The sequence below is a fragment of the Narcine bancroftii genome, chromosome 4 (genome assembly GCF_036971445.1).
Source record: "Narcine bancroftii isolate sNarBan1 chromosome 4, sNarBan1.hap1, whole genome shotgun sequence".
Classification (NCBI taxonomy): Eukaryota; Metazoa; Chordata; class Chondrichthyes; order Torpediniformes; family Narcinidae; genus Narcine; species Narcine bancroftii.
This window is the reverse complement of record NC_091472.1, coordinates 317,653,307-317,677,932: the sequence shown is the minus strand read 5'-3', so window position 1 is coordinate 317,677,932 and position 24,626 is coordinate 317,653,307. Positions and strand designations below refer to the sequence as shown.

General features: G+C 52.3%; 1 protein-coding gene and 1 pseudogene across 2 annotated transcripts in view; both read left to right on the top strand.

Annotated features, from left to right (window-relative positions):
• Positions 1–24,626, top strand: part of LOC138762312 (insulin-like growth factor-binding protein 2) — a 49,636-nt gene that overhangs the window by 9,566 nt on the left and 15,444 nt on the right. Inside the window, exons 2-4 of one of the 2 annotated variants that reach the window (XM_069936065.1) lie at positions 17,641–17,846; positions 20,941–21,081; positions 23,597–23,804. In XM_069936065.1, the coding sequence (XP_069792166.1) occupies positions 17,641–17,846; positions 20,941–21,081; positions 23,597–23,761 (512 nt within the window). In that variant the 3' untranslated portion in view covers positions 23,762–23,804. The remainder of the gene's footprint in view (positions 1–17,640; positions 17,847–20,940; positions 21,082–23,596; positions 23,805–24,626) is intronic. The other variant, XM_069936066.1, reaches the window with a different exon arrangement.
• Positions 2,587–3,972, top strand: LOC138762311 (zinc finger MYND domain-containing protein 10-like; annotated as a pseudogene).

Genomic DNA, 24,626 nt, shown 5'->3' with positions numbered 1-24,626 from the left:
TGTAAACCTGCCATCATTCTTTCTTTACCTGCATTCCACAGCTCCTGACTTTGGACCTGAGTGAGCTAGACAAACAAACAGGGCTCTCACTGTCTGCAGGCCAGATTAATTCTGTCCACTAAAGTACTCCCTTCTCATTAATCTCCCTCCAATCCTTGTTGAGGGAGCCTGGAGGGACCACGGGTGATACGGCCTCTCTGGAGTTGTGGCTGATGCCTCGCTTCACAGACAGGGGCTGACCAGGTGCTGGGTCACTTCTTCCTGACCTTGCCCCAATCATGCCTCTGGTCCCCTGCTGCCCAGACTCGACCCAAGCCTCTCAATGCCCTCCTCGACATTGCTGCAAATAGTACAGGGCTCGGAGCAGGAGGCAGTGATACTGTTGCCTGATAGACCCAACTCAGCACGTGGACCAGAGTCCAAGGTCGCTCGGCCAAAAGCTCTTGATGCATTGAAGGCGAGTGCCACCTTCGGTATCTGCGTTCACTGACCTCCACACCTGACCTACTGGCAGTGGTCCTGTGTTGCAATGGGGGCAGGTTGGTTGTCATAGAGTCTGATACCATGGAAACAGGTACTTTTCCCTCCATGTGCCACCACCCCTCCACCCCATGCAAGCCCGCGCCAACCATCGTCCGTGGCATCTGTCCCCCCCATGCACACACCAACTAGCAGCACCCTTCGTCTTAATCCCACCCTCCCTGCCCAGGTGATTTCTGCCACTCACAACCTGATCTCACCACCAGACACATCTTCCCCTCTTCCCAAAACGTTCAAATCTGCATCCGATGCTCCCACTGTGGTCTCTTCCACATCGGAGAGACTGGACACAGACTGGAGATCACTTTGTTGAGCACTTTTGCTCTGTCCACGTCAATGACAGGGATCTCCCTGTAACCATCCATCTGAATTCTGTGCCCACTCCCACGCTGATGAGTCTGTCCAAGGCCTCGTGCACTGTTAAACCAAGAACACCTGTAAATTGGAGGAAAAACACCTCCTATCCCGTCTGGGCCCTCTCCATCCAGATGGCATTAACTGACGTCTCCGGTTTCTGCCGGCCCACTCCCCGTTCTCCCTCCCTTCCCCATCCCTCCACTCCCTTCCCTCTCCATTCACTGAGCTATCCCCTCCCCCTCCCCTGCTTGCTGCTGTGCCCTCCCTCCCTTCTCCACCTATTACCCCCCCCCTGCCTGTAGGCCTGTGCTTCTCCCCCCACCATTTTGTTTGGGCACCTGCCTGCATTTTGCTCACGACGGGCTCAAGCTGAACTTGGTTCTGTATCTTTATCTTTGCTTTATAAAGTTCCCACTGTGTGACCTGCTGAGTTTCTTCTAGCGTCGTCGTTTTACTTCAAACACAGTGTCTGCAGATGTTCGTGTTTTACACTAATTTTAAAAAAATCTTGGGTGAGGTGAAAAGAAAACAAAGCTTTTATTTCCATCTGCTGTGGCCCCAGGGGGCCGAAGGGGCCCTGTTGAAAATAGCTGTGTACAGTACAGGCCCTTCGGCCCCTAATGTTGTGCTGACCTATATAAATCTACTCCACAACAATCTAACCCCTCACACCTAGAACTCTCTATTTTTCTTCTATCTCTGTACCTCTCTGAGAGTCTTTTGAATGTCCCTAATGTTCCAGCCTCCACCCCAACCCCCACCCCAGGTAAGGCATTCCAGGCCCCACAACCTTCTGTGTAACATAAACATACCCTTGATGTCTTTCTAGGATTTTGCCCAGATCCAAGAAAGGGAAAGTTGTAGGGAAAGGTTAAACAGGTTAAGACTTTATTGCCTGGAGTGAAGAAGCCTGGGGGGAGATTTAGAACATAGAACACTTCAGCACCATGCAGGCATTTCTACCCTCAATCTTGTGCCAACCCACATATTCCTTAAAAATAAAAAGTACTAAACCCTCCCTACCCCATAATCCTGTATTTTGCCATCATCCATGTGTCTGTCTAAGAGTCTCTTAAATGCCCCTAATGTTCCACCCTCCACCACCAACCCCAGCAAGGCATTCCAGGCCCCCACAACTCTCTGTGTAAAAAAAAAACAAAAAAAAACCAACTTACTCCTGACGTCTCCCCTAAACTTCCCTCCCTTCACTTTGTACACGTCCTCTGGTATTTGCTGATCCTGCCCTGGGAAACAGGTGCTGGCCGTCCACCCTATCTATGCCTCTTAGAATCTTGTCGACCTCTATCAAGTCTCCTCTCATCCTTCTACGCTCGAAAGGGAAAAGTCCCAGCTCTGCGAACCTTGTCTTATAAGACTTGATTCCCAACCCAGGCAACATCCTGGTAAATCTCCTCTGCCCCCTCTCCGTGGATGGAGATATTTAAAATTATGAGGGGGACAGACAGAGTAAATGTAGGTCGGCTTTTTTCACTGAGGGTGGGTGAGATACAAACCAGAGGACATGGGTTAAGGGTGAAAGGGGAAAGTCTAGAGGGAACATGAGGGGGAACTCCTTCACACAGAGTGATGGGGGTGTGGAACGAGCTGCCAGTGAAATGAATGTGGGCTCAATTTTCACATGAAGGTCTCTCGCGGCTGTTGAACATAGTGGGGTGATGGCGTGGGGTGATGGCGGCCGAGTTGACCGGCTTGGGGAAGGCGTTGTTGCTATCGGTGGAAGCTGCCAGTTACGCCGAGAGCCTGTAGGAGTTCCCGTTGAGAGATATTGGCAGTCCGAGGTGGTTCAGACAGCATGGATATATTGAGAAGCTGAACATGCAGGCCATCATTAATGCTGACCAGGATGAATTTGTCAAGGAACACATTTACTCTCTAGGGAAGGTCCCCACCCTGATTCATGAACTCATAGCTGTAGAGGTTTGGAAACAGAAGGTATTTCCTGTATTGTGTCAGCTCCAGGATTTCAATCCAAAGAGCACAATTCCCATATATATTGTGGTCCATCATGAAGCAACAATTGTTAACCTCCTAGAAACTATATCATAAGGATGTGTGTGAGTCTGCTGAGGAGGTAGTGCTGGACCTTGTTGATTACTGTCAACGAAAGGTGACACTGTTTGCTGCACAGAGTGAAAGCTGAGTAAGTCAGGAATGTAGGCAGCTTCCAGCAACAGCCCTGGCGGAAATGGCAGAAGCAAAGCCATGAGTTGGAATTTGCTATCTCAATGAAGGCTCTTTCCATTCTTTGCTATATAACTGATCACATTGACAGCTTGCCACTTAGTGTCCCGACATGTCTGCTGAACACCCACAATGTGCTTGTTCACCTGTTGGAACATTGTCCCTGGAGTCGATACAATTTCAAAGGTGAATTACAGAAATGTGCTGATGGAAAGTGGTACACAGTGCCTCTTGAAGATCAACTGAAAATAACAAAGCTGGATGGACAGGTCTGGATCGCATTATACAACCTCCCGAATGCCAGCAGAGATACGACTTCAACGATTTGAACAAAACACAGTTGCTCAAGCTTCAAGGATTCCTGACTGAAGTTCTCATTGACCAGCTCCCCAACCTCCTGGAATTACCATGCTTCCTAGGCCATCTTGCCATGGTAGATCCTCCGATACCAAAGAAGAATCTCATTTTAGAACAGGTTCCTGATAATCAGAGATAGGATCATTCGTGAGAGTTTGAACAAATGGAAAGCTATTGCCAAGCATCTCGTGAAAACAGCATTTAATCCCTCTGAGTAGGACTTGCTTGAACAGGCACACAGATTGGCAGAAACTTATAACCTGGATGTGATGGAGAATCTAATTCCAGAGCACCCAAAATGTGGATTTTGTGGAGGAGGGGAGGCGAAACGGTGTTCCCGATGCCAGGTTGAATGGTACTGTGCAAGAGATTGTCTGGTGAAACACTGGTCGAAACACAAGAAAGCCTGTGATCTGATGGCTGGTGCTGGGAAAATCTAACTGCGGTATTGGAAGTCATTCAGTAGGAACCAAACCAATGAGGGGTGATTGCAATTGCTTCAAAATGGGAATTGAATAGAACCAATCCCAATCACAGCTATCAGGCATTTCCACTGCCTATGCAGCAGGACACATCATCTGAAAATTTCCCATTTGTTCAGGAAAGATTAGCTAGCAATGGGTTTGTACAACAATTTGTGAGGCAGACCACTAACCTCAGCTGCAGAATCCGAATCTCATCAGTCTCTATGAATATGGATTTGAAAGGGTGTCTTTAATGCATAAGTTGAGTTTGTTTTTTGGCAAATTTATTCCACCAACTTCAAGCAAGGAAAGTGATTCTCTGAAAAATACAGTATTTCTCTCATCTTTTAAAAAAAATTAACATGAAGAATTTGGACAGATACATAGATGGGAGGGGTATGGAGGGTTAAGGATCAGGTGCAGGTCGGTGGGTCTAGGCAAAAAAAAAAGACAGATTGGAAGGACCGAAGGGGCCTGTTTCTGTGTGTAGTGTTCCATGGCTCCAACATCCTAGTAAATCTCTGCACTCTTTCAATCTTACTGATAACTTTCCTGTAGTTCGGTGACCAAAGCTGCACACCATACTCCAAATTTGGCCTCACCAGTGTCTTACACAATTTTACCACTCCTGGACTCAATACTTTGATTTATGATGGCCAAGATACCAAAATCTCTCTTTACAACCCTGTCCACCTGTGATGCCACTTTCAGGGAATCATGTCTCTGTATTCCCAGATCCCTCTGTTCTACCGCACTCCTCTGTGCTCAACTATTTATGAAGGCCCAAGATGCATAAAGCTCTCGTTACAACCCTGTCCACCTAGTCCACCAACTAATTACCGGGGCTTCAGCTGGGATTTATTCAGGAATCGTGGGAAAATATAGTAGGATTGGGCAGCTTCAACACGGACACCTCGGAGGGAAAATTGTTTTTGGAAGTGTGAGTTTTTTTGGAAGGATGTGAGAGGATGTGTTTGGACCAAAAGGCATCTGATAAGATGCCACCAAGGCTTTTAAGATCAGAATGCATGGTATTGAAGTGACGTCCTGGCATAGACGGAGAATTGATTTATGGGTGGTGAACAGTGGGAGTGTCGGCATCGGTGGGAAGGTTGTGAATGGGTTTGTTTTGGGGGGGGCAAGGTTTTCAATAATAAGAAAAAAAATAAAGGCTTATGAGGTGGGGAGGGTTTAGTTTGTTTTTAAAAGTATACGTAGGTCAGCACAACATCAAGGGCCTGTATTGTGCTGTGTAAAGTTGGGTGGTCATTTGGTCTGTGAGGGGGTGGTCAGGGGGATATATAGATAGGTTAGATGGAGGGGCGGACAGAATATAAAATGGAACAATGTCAACTTGTCTCCAAGTTGGAAAAAGTAGAAAAGGTCATTTTTTGTTAATGTGGTGAGAATGTGAGAGGTGTTGAGGGACCTGGGTGTCCAGTGACACCAGAAACAAGTGACTGGAAGTGAAAGGATATGTTATTTTCAGAGGGCAGAGGTTTCTTGCTCCAGTTACCCCACGCTCTGGTCAGACTGCCTTTGGGGTGACTGGCTGGTTGCAGGAAGACTGCGTGAGATGCCCAGAACTGAGGTTCCCAGTCTCTGACCATCCAGAATAGAGCAAAGCAGACTTCTCTCCACCCATTTCTTCATTGGGATGTAGAGGAAACCCACGCGGTCTGTGGGAGAGCATGCAAACTCCACGTAGACAGCACTCAATGTCATGATTGGCCTGCCTCTCTCGAGCTGTGAGACAGCAGCACTATCTGGTGTGCCTCTGTAATGTAACGGGAATCGGCTTTCCTGCCTCTATCACCTCCTCCTTCGCAAGAATCAAATCAAACGTTGCTTGAAAATGACTGCCAAGGTCAAGTTTATTGTCAAATGATATCTGGTACAATGAGAAGGTTCTTTAAGCCCAGCAAGACGAAACTAACCTGCCTACAGCAGTACAAGGTCGAAAACGAGAAAGTAAAGGCAGCCTGCCAGCAATGTGGGTTCGAATCTGGCACTGTCTGGAAGGAGTTTGTACCTTCTCGCCAGGACTGCGCTGTGCTCCACTCTCCTCCTACATTCCAAAGACGTACGGGGTTAGTTGGGCACATGGATATATTTGAGCAGTGAGGGAGTTATGGACTCCCCCCTACCCGGGGCGAAGACTGCGGCCATTCCCCTGGCCCTGACAAAGAAAGCTGGGAATGCCCAAAGCGTTGATACTACCGTCGGTGGGACATGTCCCTCACTCATGGTTTGAGATTAGGCCCTGTATTTTCTGTGTCCACCATGATCCAGCTGTGTTAGAATGTGTGAGAGGGAAGGGGGGGGGGGGGTGGAAGAATGACCTTCTGCTATTCCTTTGGGAGATTTGACATGGATGAATCACCTCCACCTGCCTCTGTTTAGCTTCTGCTTCTGAAAGGCCTGGTTCGGGTGCTGAACCACAGGCTTCAGCCCCATCTGGTGTAAGGCTGCTTCTCTGAGATGTTGTGGAGTGCCAAGGAGACATGCAGTATGCAGTACAGAATTTGGAGTTTTCTCCGCTGGATGTGGAACTGGAACAGAATGTTCCTCTCTGGGTTTTATTATTGTGCAAACATAAATTATCAGTAATCAATTTGAAATGGCCCTAGGGAGACCTTCTGGCAGTTAGGAGCTCCAGCAGTGCTGAGGGAATGGAGCTCCTGCCAGTGATGTCCCTCTGACCTGCAACGCAATCTGTTCTGAGAAGTGGCAAGAGGGAGCTGCAAAAGTAAACAGGAATGGGCAAAAACACACACAGATGCTGGAGGAACTCAGCCGGTCTCGCAGCGCCCACACGAGGTAAAGATGCATCACCAACGTTTTGGGCCTGAGCCCTTCCTCAAGGTATAAGCACAAAGTAGGCAGGGTCTGAATTAAAGGCTGGGGAGAGAAAGGGGAAGAATGGAAGGGGCGAGGAGTCCAGATCCACAGACAGAAGGAGCTCATTGGATCTGATAGAGGAGAAGTGAGAATTGATGTTGCCTTTGTGAAAGGAGGCAGAGGGGAAAGGGGTGGGTGGGGGGGGAGAGAGAGACAGAACCAGCGGGAACAAGATGGGGAAGGAGTTGGAGGGGAGGCTCTCAGTAGAAACAGGAGGAGTTGATGTTAATGCCATCCTGTCGGAGGAGGGGGCCCAGTCGGAGGAGGGGGCCCAGTCGGAGGAGGGGGCCCAGTCGGAGGAGGGGGCCCAGTCGGAGGAGGGGGCCCAGTCGGAGGAGGGGGCCCAGTCGGAGGAGGGGGCCCAGTCGGAGGAGGGGGGGCGTTGTTCCTCCAATTTGTGGGTGGTCTCAGTCTGGCTGTGCACGAGACCATGGGGAATTGAAATGGGCGGCCAATGGGAAATCCACACTATTGCAGTGGACAGAACCAAGATGCTCTTCAAACCGATCTCTCAGTCTCCGATGTAGAGGAGACCACAGCGGGAGAGCCAGATACAGTAGACGACCCCCGCAGATCCACAAGTAATTGTTGGTTCACTTGGGAGGACTGTTTGGGGCCCCGAATGCTGGTGAGGGATGGGTAGATCAGAGAGTTCTCCTTGGATCATGATTTTAAGGTTGTTAACTTGCTAAGCGGGGACAGTGGACGTGGTGCATTTGGACTTCCAGAAAGCTTTGATAATGTGCCACAAATAATATGTCTTGTAGCTCTGAGTTCAGGTTGTTGGAACACTTCTGTCACAGGTCACGGGTGAAAGTGCGCTTCAGCCAGTTTGAGAACATGACTCTTGTGCAGAATGACCCTGAAACTGTTGAGTGGCCTGGATGTGGAGGCACATTGCTGATCACCTCACAACTCCAGCGTGAGGTCTGTGACCAGTTGTGGTCCTCAGGGATCTGTTCTGGGACTCCCTCCTCTTTGTGAATTTTCTGAATGTGGAAGTGGAAGGGTGGGTTAGTAAATTTACGGATGACAAGAGGGTTGGAGGTATTGTGGATATTCTGGAGGGCTGCCAGAGGGACATTGATATGATGCAGAGATGTGGCAGGTGGAGTTTAATCCAGAAAAGTGTGAAGTGGTTCATGTCAGTTGGTCCAATTTGAAGGCAGAATCCAATGTTAATGGGAGAACTCTGACCAGTGCGGATGAACGGAGAGATCTCGGGGACAGAGTCCACAGGGACTCAAAGCTATTGTACAGGTTGATGGTGTCATTAAGAAGGTGTGTGGCAGGGGTGGCCAACCTTTTAAATTTTAATTTAGACATACAGCACGGTAAAAGTCCATGCCACCCGATTAACCTAAAGCCCCCGGTACGTACCATAGGATCAGGTTCAAGACCTCTATCATGTAAATTGGCAGCTAATGCAAGACCTTGGTTCAACCCCATTTGGAATATTGGTTTCAGTTCTGGTCACCTCATTACAGGGATGATGTGGAGAGGGTGCAGAGGAGATTTACCAGGATGCTGCCTGGATCGGAAAGCATGATTTATGAGGAGAGGCTGAGTGAACTTGGTCATTTATGCTTGACTCGATCAGAGAATGAGTAGTGATGGAGGTGAGACACTGATCGTGTGGTCAGCCAGAGGCTTTTTCCCCAGGGCTGACATGGCTAACATGAGGGGGCATAGTTTTAAGGGGCTTGGGAGTAAAGTACAGTGGGGGGGATGTAAGGTGAGTTTTCACACAGAGATGGGTGGGAGCATGGAATGCGCTGCCATCAAAGGCAGGTGGAGGCTGGGACAATAGGATCATTTAATTCACTAAGCTAAGAAGAAGAGGGTTGTGCAGTGGGGAAATTCCAGGGAGTTGTTGTATTGGGTCAGCACAACACTGGGCTGAAGGGCCTGCATTGTGCTGTAGATTCTATGTTCTCTCTTCAGTGATATTGATGCTATCCGGTTAGAGACTGGCGAGATGGAATATGAAGTGGTGTTCCTCCAATTTGTTGGTGACCTTGATTCGGCAGTGCTCGAGACCATGGACAGACATGTTGGCATGACTGTGGGGTGTGGAATTAAAGTGGGTGGTCGCTGGGACGTCCCCGCTGTTGCAGCAGAGAGAGTGAACGTGCTCCACTAAGCAATCTCCCAGTTTGCATCCAGTCTCCCCGATGTAGAGGCTGCATCGGGATAACCCCTGCAGGACGTGTGGTTTCACTTCTTGGTCGTTCTGGTCACTGCACCTAGAGGAGCGATGGGATTAAACTGGAGAGGGTGCAGATCAGATGTCACCTGGACAGGAGAGTTTGAGTTGAGAGGGACTTAACAAGTTGGGACTGTTTTACCAAGAGTGTAGGAGGTTGATAAGCGACCTTGTAAATGTTTACAACCCACTGACAGATGGTGACCTGAGGGACAGATCAGGTGAATGCTCACAGTCGTTTCCCCAGCGTAGGAAAGTCTAGATCTAGAGGTCACAGCTTCAAAGTGAGGGGGGAAAGATTTAAAATGAACCTAAGGGGCACCTTCATCACACAGAGGGTGGTGGGTGTGTAGAACAAGCTGCTGGAGAAGGTGGTTATAACGTTTACATGGATAAGGAAGGTTTAGAGGGGTATGGACCAAATACAGTGGCTAATTGTTTCTCAGACTAGAGGCCTGGGACTGGTGTGCTCCAGGACTAATGTTTGTCGTCTATATCGATGATCTGGATGATAATGTGGTGAAGTGGATCAACAAGTTTGCAGACGACACTAAGATTGGAGACGTTGTGGACAGTGAGGAAGGTTTTTAAAGGTTGCAGAGGGATCTGGTCCAGCTGGTAAAATGGGCCGAAAAATGGCCGATGGAGTTTAATGCAGACAAGTGTGAGGTGTTGCATTTTGGAAGGACAAACTAAATGGTCGGGCACTGAGGAGTGCGGTAGAACAGAGGGATCTAGGAATACAGAGACATAATTCCCTGAAAGTGGCATCACAGGTGGACAGGGTCATAAAGAGAGATTTTGGCATCTTGGCCTTCATAAATCAAAATGTTGAGTCCAGGAGTTGGGATGTGATGGTGAGGTTGTGTAAGAAGTTGGTGAGGCCAAATTTGGAGGATTGCGTGCAGTTTTGGTCACCGAACTACAGGAAGGATATCAATAAGATTGAAAGAGTGCAGAGAAGATTGACTAAGATGTTCTTGGACTTCAGGAACTGAGTTAAAGGGAAAGGTTAAACAGGTTAGGACTTTATCCCCTGGAGCGTAGAAGAATGAGGGGAGATTTGATCAAGGTATTTAAAATTATGAGGGGGAGAGACAGAGTAAATGTAGGTCGGGTTTTTCCACTGAGAGTCGGTAAGATACAAACCAGAGGACATGGGCTAAGGGTGAAAGGGGAAAAGTTTAGGGGGAACATGAGGGGGAACTTCCTCACACAGAGAGTGGTGGGTGTGGAATGAGCTGCCAGCTGAAGTGGTGAATATGGGCTCAATTTTAACATTTAAGAAGAATTTGGACAGGGACATGGATGGGAGGGATTTGGAGGGATATGGGCTGGATGCAGGTCAGTGGGACTAGGCATAAAAATGGATCAGCACAGACTTGAAGGGCCTGTTTCTATGCTGTAGTGTTCTATGTTTTTCAATGAGACAAGCTCAGGAAGGCACCTTGATGAGGTTGGAGGAGTTGGGCTGAAGGATCTGTTTTCATGTAACTCGATGGCTGTTCTCTGCAGGAGAGTCTGTCGAATCATCTCTGAGATTGCAGTGGAGCTGACACACTCATCTTTCCATGCCCCCCACCCCCCCCCCCCCGACCCCGTAAATTGCCACCAAGAATTTGCTTTTCTTGTAATGCCCAGATGTAGGATAACAATGCAGACATAAACATGCTGGAGAAACTCAGCAGGTCACACAGTGTTCAAAGGAAGCAAAGACCAAGCTGCGTCTCAGGCCTGGGCCCTTTGACAGGTGTGAAGGACAGTGGGCAGGGAGATCCGGTGCTCTTATAGTGGGCAGGGAGATCTGGTGCTCTTACAGTGGGCAGGGAGATCCAGTTCTCTTACAGTGGGCAGGGAGATCCACTGCTCTTACAGTGGGCAGGGAGATCCCGTTCTCTTACAGCGGGCAGGGAGATCCAGTTCTCTTACAGCGGGCAGGGAGATCCAGTTCTCTTACAGCGGGCAGGGAGATCCAGTTCTCTTACAGCGGGCAGGGAGATCCAGTTCTCTTACAGCGGGCAGGGAGATCCAGTTCTCTTACAGCGGGGAGGGAGATCAGTTCTCTTACAGCGGGCAGGGAGATCCAGTTCTCTTACAGCGGACAGGGAGATCCAGTTCTCTTACAGCGGGCAGGGAGATCCAGTTCTCTTACAGCGGGCAGGGAGATCCAGTTCTCTTACAGCGGGCAGGGAGATCCAGTTCTCTTACAGCGGGCAGGGAGATCCAGTTCTCTTACAGCGGGCAGGGAGATCCAGTTCTCTTACAGCGGGCAGGGAGATCCAGTTCTCTTACAGCGGGCAGGGAGATCCAGTTCTCTTACAGCGGGCAGGGAGATCCAGTTCTCTTACAGCGGGCAGGGGGTTCCAGTTCTCTTACAGCGGGCAGGGAGATGCAGTTCTCTTACAGCGGGCAGGGAGATGCAGTTCTCTTACAGCGGGCAGGGAGATCCAGTTCTCTTACAGCGGGCAGGGAGATGCAGTTCTCTTACAGCGGGCAGGGAGATCTAGTTCTTTTACAGCGGGCAGGTAGATCCAGTTCTCTTACAGCGGGCAGGGAGATCCAGTTCTCCTACAGCGGGCAGGGAGATCCGGTTCTCCTACAGCGGGCAGGGAGATCCGGTTCTCCTACAGCGGGCAGGGAGATCCGGTTCTCCTACAGCGGGCAGGGAGATCCGGTTCTCCTACAGCGGGCAGTGAGATCCGGTTCTCCTACAGCGGGCAGGGAGATCCGGTTCTCCTACAGCGGGCAGGGAGATCCGGTGCTCTTACAGCGGGCAGGGAGATCCGGTGCTCTTACAGCGGGCAGGGAGATCCGGTGCTCTTACAGCGGGCAGGGAGATCCGGTGCTCTTACAGCGGGCAGGGAGATCCGGTGCTCTTACAGCGGGCAGGGGACAGATTGGGGAATTCCTGTGCACCCACAGTGGTCTGGGGACAGATTGGGGAATTCCTGTGCACCCACAGTGGCCAGGGGACAGATCGAGGAGCTGCTGTGCACCCACAGTGGGCAGGGGACAGATCGAGGAGCTGCTGTGCACCCACAGTGGGCAGGGGACAGATCGGGGAATTCCTGTGCACCCACAGTGGCCAGGGGACAGATCGAGGAGCTGCTGTACACCCACAGTGGGCAGGGGACAGATCGAGGGGCTGCTGTGCAGCCCCCAGTGGGCAGGGAGCTTATGTGCATCAGTGTGAACAGGTCCCTATCCAACAGGGCTGTGTGTACCTAGGGACCTGGTGTCATTGCAGCCCAGGAGCAGCATCTCCTGTTTCCAGGATTGTTTTCAGTCTTGGCCTTTGTGTGGAAAAGGCATTGGATAAAGGCAGTGGGGAATGTTTTCCTTGCACAGAGGGAACGATAGGTCAGAAGTCTGGACACAGATCTGTTTCACATTTGTTCTGAGGCATTTTTTCCCGTTACATTTCCTAGAACTCTGCAGCTTTCTGACTTAGGTTACAAGTGTTGCCAGAGCAGCTTTCCACTCTGTGTCTCCTCTCCTGATGTTTAAGGATTGGTGGGGACGCTTCCCTCTGTTCCAGCTCCACGGCCAGGGAACCAGCCCTATCCTCTCCTGCTCTGTCACCTCCCAGAGCCCGTTGGGTGGGGACCAGGGATATGCCTCTTGAGAGGGGGTGGGCGGCCCAGTGGGTCTGTGGGTGGTGCTGCAGTCTCACTGCTCCGAACAGCTGGGATGGATCCCCATCTCCAGCGCTGTCTATGTGGAGGTTGCATGCTCTTCCTCTGACTGCATGGGTTTTTTCCCCCAGGGTAGGGAGTGGGGGCTCTGGTTTCCTCCTGCATCCCAAAGTCAGTCCCCAGTGTGTGGGTGAGGGGGCGATCCTGGAGGGAGTTGGTGGGAGAATAGAATAGGATCGGAGGTTGTAATGAGCATGTATAGATGGGCTCATTCCCTGTGGTATAAATCTGTCATCCTCCGAGCAACAATTACGTAGTGAAACACGAAAGTCTGTAAAAGCTGTGATTGTCGTAAAATCACATCAAAATGCTGGAGGTCTCAGCCGGTCTTTTCAGTGTCCATAAAAAGCAAAGATGTTTCGGTCCTGAGCCCTTCAAGGAATAAGCAGAATTGCTTGTCAGTGTGGATGTTGCTGGCAAGGCCAGTGTGAAGTGTTCACCTCTGGTTGACCCTGAATTAAAAGTCTATGGATCCAGGGTTGCACAGAGGCCAGGCTGGGTATGGACGCCAAGTTTCCTGCACCCTGGTGGGTGTCCCTCATGGAATGGAGAACAGGCCCACGTGTCTGTGCTGAACCCTATGTACGAATCAAAATAAAACACGGCTGCCTCCATCTCCTCCATATTCACAGCTCTGTCTGGAAGCCTCTTTCACACCGTTGTATCTGTTTCCACCAGGCAGCCCATTCCACTCACCCACCACCTGACGTACAGTAAAAGTCCGAAATCTGGATCACCCGAAGATCCGAACTTATCAAACTCTTGGCTTTTGCACGTGTGTACGTGCGCATTACTTAAGTGCCACAGGTGTACTGCCCGAGAATCCCAAAATATGGACCGACCCATTCCCCAGGCAGTCTGGAGTTTAGGACTTTTACTCTAGGGCCATTCTACCCCACACACCTCCTTTAAACCTCCGCCCCCCACCCCCATCTTAAATGCGTCTTCTCCAGTGTGTGTATTTGGGGGAAAAAAGATTTGGACTGACCAGACTATCATGATTTTATAAACCTCCATCAGGTCTCTGGTGTTCCAGAGAAAACTATGCAAGTTGTCCGATCTCTCCCTGTAACTCGTTCCCTCTAAACCTGGCCACATCCTGGTGAACCTCTTCTGTCCCATTTCCAAATGGGGCAACCAGAATTGCACACAGTATACCATGGGAGGACTAACCAAAGTTCTATATCGCTGCAGTGTGACCTCCTTTCCATTGTACTCAACGGCCCACCCCAGAACAGCAAGCATACCCCACGCCTTCACCACCCAGCACGATTAGCACATTGCTGTTACAGCGTCACCGATCGGGACTAGTGTTTGAATCTGGTGCTGCCTCCCCATGTCTGTGGGTTTTCCCCAGGGGCACTGGTTTCCTCCCTCTGGGTGTTGTAGGTTGATTGTAATTAGGCTGTACTGGCTCATGGCCCAGGATGGCCTGTTTCTGCACTTTATGTATGTCTACCTGCGTGGCCTCTCTTAGTGAACTATATCCCTCTGCACAGTAATGTTTTTAATAGTCCTACCATTATCAGTACACTTCCCCTTTACATTAGTCCTCCCAGATTAAACTCCCATCTGCAAGTTCTCTGCCCAGCCCTGATTCTTTACTGGCCTGTCTCACTCAGACTAACCTGCGCAAAATGGTTGAAGCTCTGGACCAGAGGGACTGACCAGCAAAATAGTGCTGGGGTAAAGATGGCAGAATGGGCTCCTGCTCTGTTATCCGATGAACTACCTGGTGCAGCACAGGAGGAGGGCGGAGCAGGGGACTGAGGGATCCCTCCAGAAAGGGGAATGGGAGGAGGGTCCAGAGCTCAAGAGCAAGGCCATTAGTGGACGATAGAGGCTGGAGTTGGAGGGCCAAGACCGGAGAGGTCATGCTGTGTGGTGCGACCTGAGTGGTTGTTTGGGTTCCTCAGGGAGGGTGGGAAGGGGGGATGAGAAGAGAAGGACCTTAGGAACGAGTGCAGGAGTCAGTCAGCTGGCTCTGCCGTTCTATAAGATCATGGGCATGGCCTCCAGTCGACACACCTGCCTGTTGCCCATCACCCTTAATTCCCGTACCTTGCAAAAAGTTCTCAGTGTTTTAAATACATTTAATGAGACAGCCTCCACTGCTTCCCTGGGTTGTGAATTCCACAGATTCACCATTCTCTGGGAGAAGCAGTTCCTTCTTTAAATGTAGACTCGCAGCACGGTAACAGGCCCTTTCAGCCCACGAGCCCGTCCTGCCCAATTACACCAATCTTCAACCCCTGGTACGTTAACCTCTGCTCCGCAGCACTCCCCCGGACCCCTCTGCTCCGCAGCACTCCCCCGGACCCCTCTGCTCCGCAGCACTCCCCCGGACCCCTCTGCTCCGCAGCACTCCCCCGGACCCCTCTGCTCCGCAGCACTCCCCCGGACCCCTCTGCTCCGCAGCACTCCCCCGGACCCCTCTGCTCCGCAGCACTCCCCCGGACCCCTCTGCTCCGCAGCACTCCCCCGGACCCCTCTGCTCCGCAGCACTCCCCCGGACCCCTCTGCTCCGCAGCACTCCCCCGGACCCCTCTGCTCCGCAGCACTCCCCCGGACCCCTCTGCTCCGCAGCACTCCCCCGGACCCCTCTGCTCCGCAGCACTCCCCCGGACCCCTCTGCTCCGCAGCACTCCCCCGGACCCCTCTGCTCCGCAGCACTCCCCCGGACCCCTCTGCTCCGCAGCACTCCCCCGGACCCCTCTGCTCCGCAGCACTCCCCCGGACCCCTCTGCTCCGCAGCACTCCCCCGGACCCCTCTGCTCCGCAGCACTCCCCCGGACCCCTCTGCTCCGCAGCACTCCCCCGGACCCCTCTGCTCCGCAGCACTCCCCCGGACCCCTCTGCTCCGCAGCACTCCCCCGGACCCCTCTGCTCCGCAGCACTCCCCCGGACCCCTCTGCTCCGCAGCACTCCCCCGGACCCCTCTGCTCCGCAGCACTCCCCCGGACCCCTCTGCTCCGCAGCACTCCCCCGGACCCCTCTGCTCCGCAGCACTCCCCCGGACCCCTCTGCTCCGCAGCACTCCCCCGGACCCCTCTGCTCCGCAGCACTCCCCCGGACCCCTCTGCTCCGCAGCACTCCCCCGGACTCCTCCGCTCTCCAACACTCCCCCAGATCCCGACCATTCCCAGTGAATGTCCTTCCCACATTACACCTGCCAAAAAGCAACTCCTCACATTTCTCTGTATTATATCGACCATTCCTCTCCCCACCTGCACAACCGATCGAGATCCTGCTGCGAACATCAGCCACCGTCTTCTCTCTACAATAACGGACACGTTAGTGTCATCCACAAATACTCATCATGTCATGGACATTTTCATCGGAGTCATTGATGATCATTGGGCCCAGCACCCAACCCTGTGGCACACCACTAGTCTCAGGCCTGCAGTCCAAGAACCAACCCTCAACCATCACCCTCTGCTCTCTCCCATGAAGCCAATGCTCTATCCCCTGGGAGGTTATGAAGGGGACTGAGGAACATTAGAGGTGAGGGACTTTCCCAGAGCCAAATGATGGCCTTGTGCCAAAGTGTGGAACCTTGGGGTTGAGTGATGATAGGCCTGGAGAGATTCCAGACTCTTCTGCAGCGTGGCCAGACTTGGGAGCTGTGATGGGAGGGCAGGCTGGAGGTATCTGTGCTGTTAGCCAAGAAGGGGTTGGAGGGAAAGATTAGTGTTTACTTTTGGCAGTAGGAAGCTGTTTTTAATTTGGCAGAAGAATTCCTGGAAATAACCTGGTCCTAAAAATTGATTTTACAAACTGATTTATTGCTTGTAACTTCCAGAGCCCCATCGCTGGAGCAAAACAGTGTGGAAGCTGCCATGAAGCTGGTTTCCTTGGGTAGGAGTTGCTCCAACGAGTTGACAGATTTACAGCTGTGGACACAACAGTTGTAGTTGTCAAAGCCCCTTTCCTTCAGGGTCGGGAGAGCAGCACGGGGGTGAGGGGCCAGTCTCCCTGGACAGAAACCTTCCCTCTTGGATACCTGTTGGGAGGGTGTTAACGTCACCTGCCCTGACACCTCAACAATTGTGACCTTCACAGTGGATAAGGAGTGAGGCCATTCTGTCCATGGTCTCTGCTGGTTTATGGGGCAATCCCATTCGCTCACTCTTGGCCATGTACCTATCCAGAGTATATGCATGGGACTCTCTCAAGGGTGTCACAGCGGGGAGACCCAATCCGTGCTGGGACCCGCAGCACAGGTCCAGAGGTCAACATCTGCCCTTCAGCCTGGGGCCGAATCAGCATCACCCCTGATCTTGGTCAGAGACATTCCATGGGATCCTGCTGTGTAAAAATGGGAGGCTGATTGTGCACCCATTATATGCCTGGGTGTCTGTTCAATGATGTCCCACACCACCAGTGGCCACAATGTGGATGGGACCCTCACTGACCTCAAGAGCACTGGTGTGAGTCTCCTTGGGAGAGGCAGTACTTTGGGGGGGGGGAGGGGGTCCACATTGGATGGGGGCAGTTCTGAGAGCGGTCACTGGGGAGGGGTGGTACTGAGGGGGTCTCTGGCAAGGGGCAGTACTGAGGGGGGCACACGGGGGCAGTGGGGGCTTACTGGGATGGGCGGTACTGGGTCAGGTCCACTGGGAGGGGTGGTTCTGAGGGTGCAGTACTGAGGGGGTCACTGGGGGAGGGGTGGTTCTGAGGGGGGGTCACAATGGGAGAGGCAGTGGGGGTCTCTGGGAGAGGCAGTGGGGGGGTCACTGGGAGGGCAGTACTGAGGGGGGGTCACTGGGAGTGGAAATACTTAGGGGGCCCTGACCTGAAACAAATCAAGGAGGGGTCAGCCAGATCTAGTGACCCAGAAATGACCACTGCTTGGTCCTCCGGCTGAGTGCCCCTGCATTGCGTGCTCTAACCATTCTCTCCCGTCGCCTTCCGTCAGGTGGAGAGAGCAGTGATGTGCGCCCCAGCTCCGAGTTCAGTGACAACCATTTAAACTACCCGAACGTCAGTGTCGTTGGCCGCAAGCCCACACGCAGCGGCCTGAAGACCACCGCGGTCATCCGGGAACGCAACAGCGCCCAGTGGCGCTCGATGGACCGAGGGAGCAAGGGGAATGACGAGTCCCGGAGAGCACGGCCACCGCCGGTAAATCCCCGATTCACGGCCACCATCTCCCATGCTAGCATTCAGTGATATAGGTCATGGTACCAGCAGATCAGTTAGACATCCCACATGTAGTAGAAGTAAAAGGCTGGGTGTGGTGTTACAGAGAGAGATGAATTAGCACTGGTGAGACCCCACTTGGAGTATTGTGAGCTGTTTGTGAAAGGATGTGCCGACATTGGAGAGGGTCCAGAGGAGGTTCACCAGGATGATTCCAGGAATGAACATAGTACACTACAGCACAGTGCAGGCCATTTGGCCTGTGATGTTGTCCCGACACATGTATTCTTAAAAAAAAAATACAAAACCCTCCCATCCATGTGTCTGTCTAAGAGTCTGTTAAATGCCCTTAATCTTCCAGCCTCCACCACCACCCCCGGCAAGCCATTCCAGGCCCCCACAACTCTTCCTTCACTTTGTACACGTGTCCTCTGATGTTTGCTGATCCTGCCCTGGCAAACAGGCACTGGCCACCCACCCTATCGATGCCTCTCATAAGGGTTAACATACGAGGAGAGTTTGACAGCTCTTGGCCTGGACTTGTTTGTGTTTAGGAGATATTGGGGGGGGGGGATTCTTATTGAAACATTTTGAATGTTGAAAGGCGTGGACAAAGTGGATGTAGAAATATTGTTCCCCACGGTGGGAGAGTCTGGGTACAATTTCAGGAGGGCATCTGCTTAGAATGGAGATATGGAGGAATTTCTTCAGCCAGAGGGAGGTGAATCTGTGGAATTTGTTGTCGTAGGTGGTTGTGAATCCGGGTCTTTGGGTGTATTTAAGGCAGAGATTGATAGGTTCTTGATGAGCCAGGGCATCAAAGGTTATGGAGTGGGGCTGAGTGGGGAGATGGACCAGCTCGTGATGGTGGGGGAGTCTTGATGGGCTGAATGTCCAATTTCTGTTCCCAAGTCTGGTCCTTATTGCAAGGATCTGCTGTGTGTGATCCCACACGTGAATCTTCCTGGCGGGAGGGGATGAAGAGATTGTGGCCGAGATTGGATGAGTCTTTAAATGCTGGCAGCTTTTCCAAGGCAGCGGGAGGTGGTGGTGGTGTGAGTGTGTGTGTGAGATGGCCTCCTGCAGCCTGTAGCTGTTCTCCCCAGCTCACTGCCAAGCGTCGCCTCGTCTGCAGACCTGGGGACTTTTATCCTGTGTACCATGTCCCAATCATCGAGGCAGACGAGGGGTAACAGTGCAGTGCGTACTGCCCAAGACCATTCTGCTCGCTGCTGTCTGTCATCGAGCCCACTTTCTGCCCATGCTGCTACTGACCCTCGCTGTGCGGACCTTGGCTGAGATAACCTCCTTCCTGAAAACACCTCTGAATCATCGAAGAGTTCTCCAGCTCGGAAACAGGCCCTTCATCCCAACTTGTCCATGCTGACCAGGCGAGTCCCACTGGGTGTAGCGGTTAATGCTAATCCGGTACTGTCTGTAAGGAGTTTGTATGTTTTCCCCCATCTGCAGGTGCTCCGGTTTCCTCCCTCTCTCCAAAACATAAAGGGGTGGCAGGTTAATTGGGGTGTAATTGGGCAGCATGGGTTTAAATGACTGGAATTGGCTTCTACTGCGCTGTAAATAAAAATTTTTAAAAAAAATTTCCCTGCTTTCAGCCCTCATTCCCTACCTTTCACATCCATGGACCTGTCTAAATGCCTTGAATGTTGTGATTGTTCCTCCATCTACCTTCACACCCCCTCTATCAACCTTCTCTGCCATTTTATCTGCTGTTGAACTAAGGAGACTTGTGTTTGACGAGTCTGCGTTGACCATCCTTTCCAAACCCAGCTGAGTTCCAAGGGCGTCTCAGCCCAACTCGAGGGCTGCACGGTTAGCGCAATGCTGTTGTGTTCGGGCCTGGGGTTCCAATCCCGCTCTATCTGTAAGAAGTTTGTATGTGGGTTTTCCCTGGTTCCTCCCACTGTTCAAAATGTACTAGGGGGTGTAATTTGGCAGCATGGGCTCGTGGGCCAAAAGAGCCTGTTTCCGCGCTGTAGGTTTACATTAATATTAAATGGGAGGAGAAAGAGGCAGGGATTGAGTAGAGCAATTCCATGCCCAGGGAGCTGAGGACGTCTGTCAGTGATGGGGCGTTGACCTGGAGGTACCGGGAGGGCTCGTGGCTGGAGAAGGTTACACAGGTAGAGATGAGATGATGAAGGGATCAGAGTTAAAATGTTGATTGGGAACAGGCCCTTCAACACCCCTCGTCAAGATGACAGCAGGGGTATGTTTTCTCCACAGGAAGAGGTGGGGGCCTGGAATACATGGTGTGGGGTGGTGGAGGCTGGTATAATAGGGACATTAAATCTTAAACAGGCACATGGATGTAAGAAAATTAAAGAGTTTTGGGTGGGAGGGAAGGGTTAGATTGTTGTGGAGTCGGTTTACATAGATGGGCTGAAAGGCCCATACTGTGTGGAATATTCTGTGCACGTAGATCAATTCTAAACTGCAGTAATCCCACTTGCCTGCATTCGGACCAATCCCTCCACTCCTTGCCGATCCATGTACCTGTCCAAATGTTGTGATTCACCCTGGCTCGTCCTCTCCCCCCGGCAGCTCATTCCACACAGGTTCCTTTCATTGGTATGTGGTGATACATTCAGCATGGAACATACGTGATATCCTTCAGCTCTTGAAGGATTAACAGTTCAACAGTGAACAAGTCGGTTCTCCCCAGCATATGGAGATGAGAAACGTATGCATTTGCTAGCTGTTTTCACATCACCTCCCAGCCCTCCCACTCACTGCTGGTTGAGAGGGGAGGGAGTTGAGTTTTGGTGGGATGTGTATATAGGAATGGGCCCCATACTCCCATATTAGGAGTGGAAAGGAGTGAGAGCCAGGGACAGGTAACTAGGTTTTAAGAGGACCCCTCCACCTGTCTGTGTTGACTGGGGGAGGGGGGAGTTGGTCCAGAAGGAGCAGCTGGAGTGAGGACTCCAGCAGCAGGTGATCTGGGTGGCTCACTACGACCCCTGATGGAAGCTGTGAGCAAAGGGACACAGACCCCTGGGGTCATTATGGGCCTGTTCTCCGATGCATTCATTCCATCTCCCCATGTCCCCAGACCACGTGCCAGCTGGAACTGGATCAGGTGTTGGAGAGGATAGCGTCTCTGCATCTCCCAGATGAGCGCGGGCCCCTGGAACATCTGTACGCTCTCTACATCCCGAACTGTGACCGCCACGGACTCTACAACCTCAAGCAGGTAAACCAGTCAGCGAGCGTCGCTCAGCTCCTGTCTCCGTGTCCTCTCTTTTTCAGATCTATCTCTGGGGGTCTCTCCTTACCTCATTTCCCCCTCCCTCAAACCCCCTTCACCCATTTTCAATGCCCTTCCAGTTCCATCCACCTACAACCCACACATTTCTTGATTGGCCAATATCCCTCTAAACCCATCCTTATCCACGTATGCTTCAAAATGTTCTCAGTACCTGCCTCAACCTCCTCCTCTGGCAGCCCATCCACACACCCACCACCCTCAGTGAAGAAATGTTACCCCTCAGGTTCCTGTTAAATCTACCCCCCCCCCCCCCCCCCCCTTCACCACCACCACCAACCTTAAACCCATGTCCCTCTGGTCACCGATAGACACTCGTGTTCCCCAGATCTATGGCTTCTAGTGATCTTGTCCTCCTCTGTGAGATCTCCCCTCACCCTCCTGCCCTCCAAGGAATAAAGCCCTTTCCGGCTCCACCTCTCCCTGTAGCTCAGGCCCCTGAGTCCTGGCAACGTCCTCGTAAATCTTCTCTGCACTTTCACCAGCTTGACAACTTTTCCTGCTGCCCAGTGACCAGAACTGAACACAGTGCTCCAGATGGGGCCTCTCAGCGTCATACTTCCAAGTGTCAATCCATATCTTCAGCTCATCCACCTTCATTACAAGGCTCCTTGCATTAAAATATCTGCATTTTAGAGATTTATGCCCCTATATGTACCAACAGCTTTCTTAATATCCTTTGGAATCAACCTTGATCCATCTTCGTATAGAGCATCCCCTTTTTCTATTACCTATCCATCAAATAGTTTATCTTTACAAGTTTCTGTTCGACTGCACACTTTAGCATTTTGGTCTATCTATATATTGTACAAAGTGTGTGACTGGCCCAAACTCGTCATCAGAATCTGGGTCTGACCCCGGGAGTGTGTGATAGGACGGTGAGGAGGGAGCTTCACTCTGTGTCTGACCCAGGGTCTGTGTGATGGGATGGTGTGGAGGGAGCTTCACATTGTGTCTGACCCTGGGAGTGTGTGATGGGACAGTACGGAGGGAGCTTCACTCTGTGTCTGACCCTGGGAGTGAGTTATGGGACAGTGTGGAGGGAGCTTCACTCTGGGTCTGACCTCGAGAGTGTGTGATGGGACGGTGTTGAGGTGGCTTCACTCTGGGTCTGACCTCGAGAGTGTGTGATGGGACGGTGTGGATGGAGCTGCACTCTGTGTCTGACCCCGGGATTGTGTGATGGGACGGTGTGGAGGGAGCTTCACTCTGTGTCTGAGCCCGGGAGTGTGTAATGGGACAGTGCGGAGGGAGCTTCTCTCTGTGTCTGACCCTGGGAGTGTGTGATGGGACAGTGCGGAGGGAGCTTCACACTGTGTCTGACCCTGGGAGTGTGTGATGGGATGGTGTGGAGGGAGCTTCTCTCTGTGTCTGACCCCGGGATTGTGTGATGGGACGGTGTGAAGGGAGCTTCTCTCTGTGTCTGGCCCCGGGATTGTGTGATGGGACGGTGTAGAGAGAGCTTCTCTCTGTGTCTGACCCCGGGATTGTGTGATGGGACGGTGTGGAGGGAGCTTCACTCTGTGTCTGACCCTGGGAGTGAGTTATGGGACAGTGTGGAGGGAGCTTCACTCTGGGTCTGACTTCGAGAGTGTGTGATGGGACGGTGTTGAGGTGGCTTCACTCTGGGTCTGACCTCGAGAGTGTGTGATGGGATGGTGTGGATGGAGCTTCTCTCTGTGTCTGACCCCGGGATTGTGTGATGGGACGGTGTGGAGGGAGCTTCACTCTGTGTCTGACCCTGGTAGTGTGTGATGGGATGGTGCGGAGGGAGCTTCTCTCTGTGTCTGACCCCGGGATTGTGTGATGGGACGGTGTGGAGGGTGCTTCACTCTGTGTTTGACTCCGGGAGTGTGTGATGGGACGGTGTGGAGGGAGCTTCACTCTGTGTCTGACCCTAGGAGTGAGTTATGGGACAGTGTGGAGGGAACTTCACTCTGTGTCTGACTCCGGGAGTGTGTGATGGGACGGTGTGGAGGGAGCTTCACTCTGTGTCTGACTCCGGGAGTGTGTGATGGGACAGTGTGGAGGGAGCTTCACTCTGTGTCTGACTCCGGGATTGTGTGATGGGACAGTGTGGAGGGAGCTTGTCTCTGGGTCTGACTCCGGGAGTGTGTGATGGGACAGTGTGGAGGGAGCTTGTCTCTGGGTCTGACTCCGGGAGTGTGTGATGGGACAGTGTGGAGGGAGCTTGTCTCTGGGTCTGACTCCGGGAGTGTGTGATGGGACAGTGTGGAGGGAGCTTGTCTCTGGGTCTGACCCCTGCTCTGTAAGGGTTTGCTGGTGTTGCATTGATTTGATGGTTGGGGGTGGGGGGCTTGACCCCTGGTCTGACCCGGGAGTGCAGGAAGGGGGCTTGTCCCTGGGTCTGACCCCTGCTTTAGAAGGGTGTGCTGGTGTTGTATTGATGGTGACTTGTTGCTTTGTCCTTCACTGTCCCCAGTGTAAGACATCGTTGAACGGGCAGCGTGGAGAGTGCTGGTGTGTGAACCCTCATACAGGAAAGGTCATCCCAGGGTCACCCACGGTGCGCGGGGACCCTGAGTGCCATCGCTGCTGCTTGCTGCCACAGAACAACGCGAACCTCCCACTCCCACATGCGTCCTGAACAAAGACTCCTGCATCGGGGGTGCAGGGGAGTGGGGTGCAGGGTATGAAGAGGGAGGGATTATGGGGAAGAAAGTTGAGGAGTGGGTGTGGTAGGTTGGGGGGGGTTAGGGGAAGAGTCATAAGAATAGGGTGGTTGCAGGTAGTGGGGTAGGGGTACAGGACAGCCCTCCCCATGAGCGCAGGTTTTGAGTTGAGCCCAGGGACTCTGACATCAGGGTCCTGAATCCAGAGAGTTGTGTGGGAGGAGCTGACGCCATCCTATGCAAAATGAACTGTCAGGGAACAATGCCTACACCAGTGCATGGGTGACATCAAGCAACAGATGCCCTGGAGCACGGGCAGTCCTTGCTCTGTACGCATTGGTGTGTTTTCACATTTTGGAACAGTGTGGATATTGTGTGTGGAATATTGTAATGATGCAGGTCAACCTCCCAGACGGTGCAGGTCCTGAAGCAGTGGAACCTCCCAGACGGTGCAGATCATGAAGCAGGGGAACCTCCCAGACGGTACAGGTCCTGATGCAAGGGAACCTCCCAGACAGGTCAGGTCCTGACGCAGGGGAACCTCCCAGACGGTGCAGGCCCTGACGCAGGGGAACCTCCCAGACGGTGTAGGCCCTGACGTAGCGGAACCTCCCAGACGGTGCAGGCCCTGACGTAGGGGAACCTCCCAGACGGTGCAGGCCCTGACGCAGGGGAACCTCCCAGACGGTGCAGGCCCTGATGCAGGGGAACCTCCCACACGGTGCAGATCCTGATGCAGGGGAACCTCCCACATGGTGCAGATCCTGATGCAGGGGAACCTCCCACGGTGCAGATCATGATGCAGGGGAACCTCCCACACGGTGCAGGCCCTACAGCACA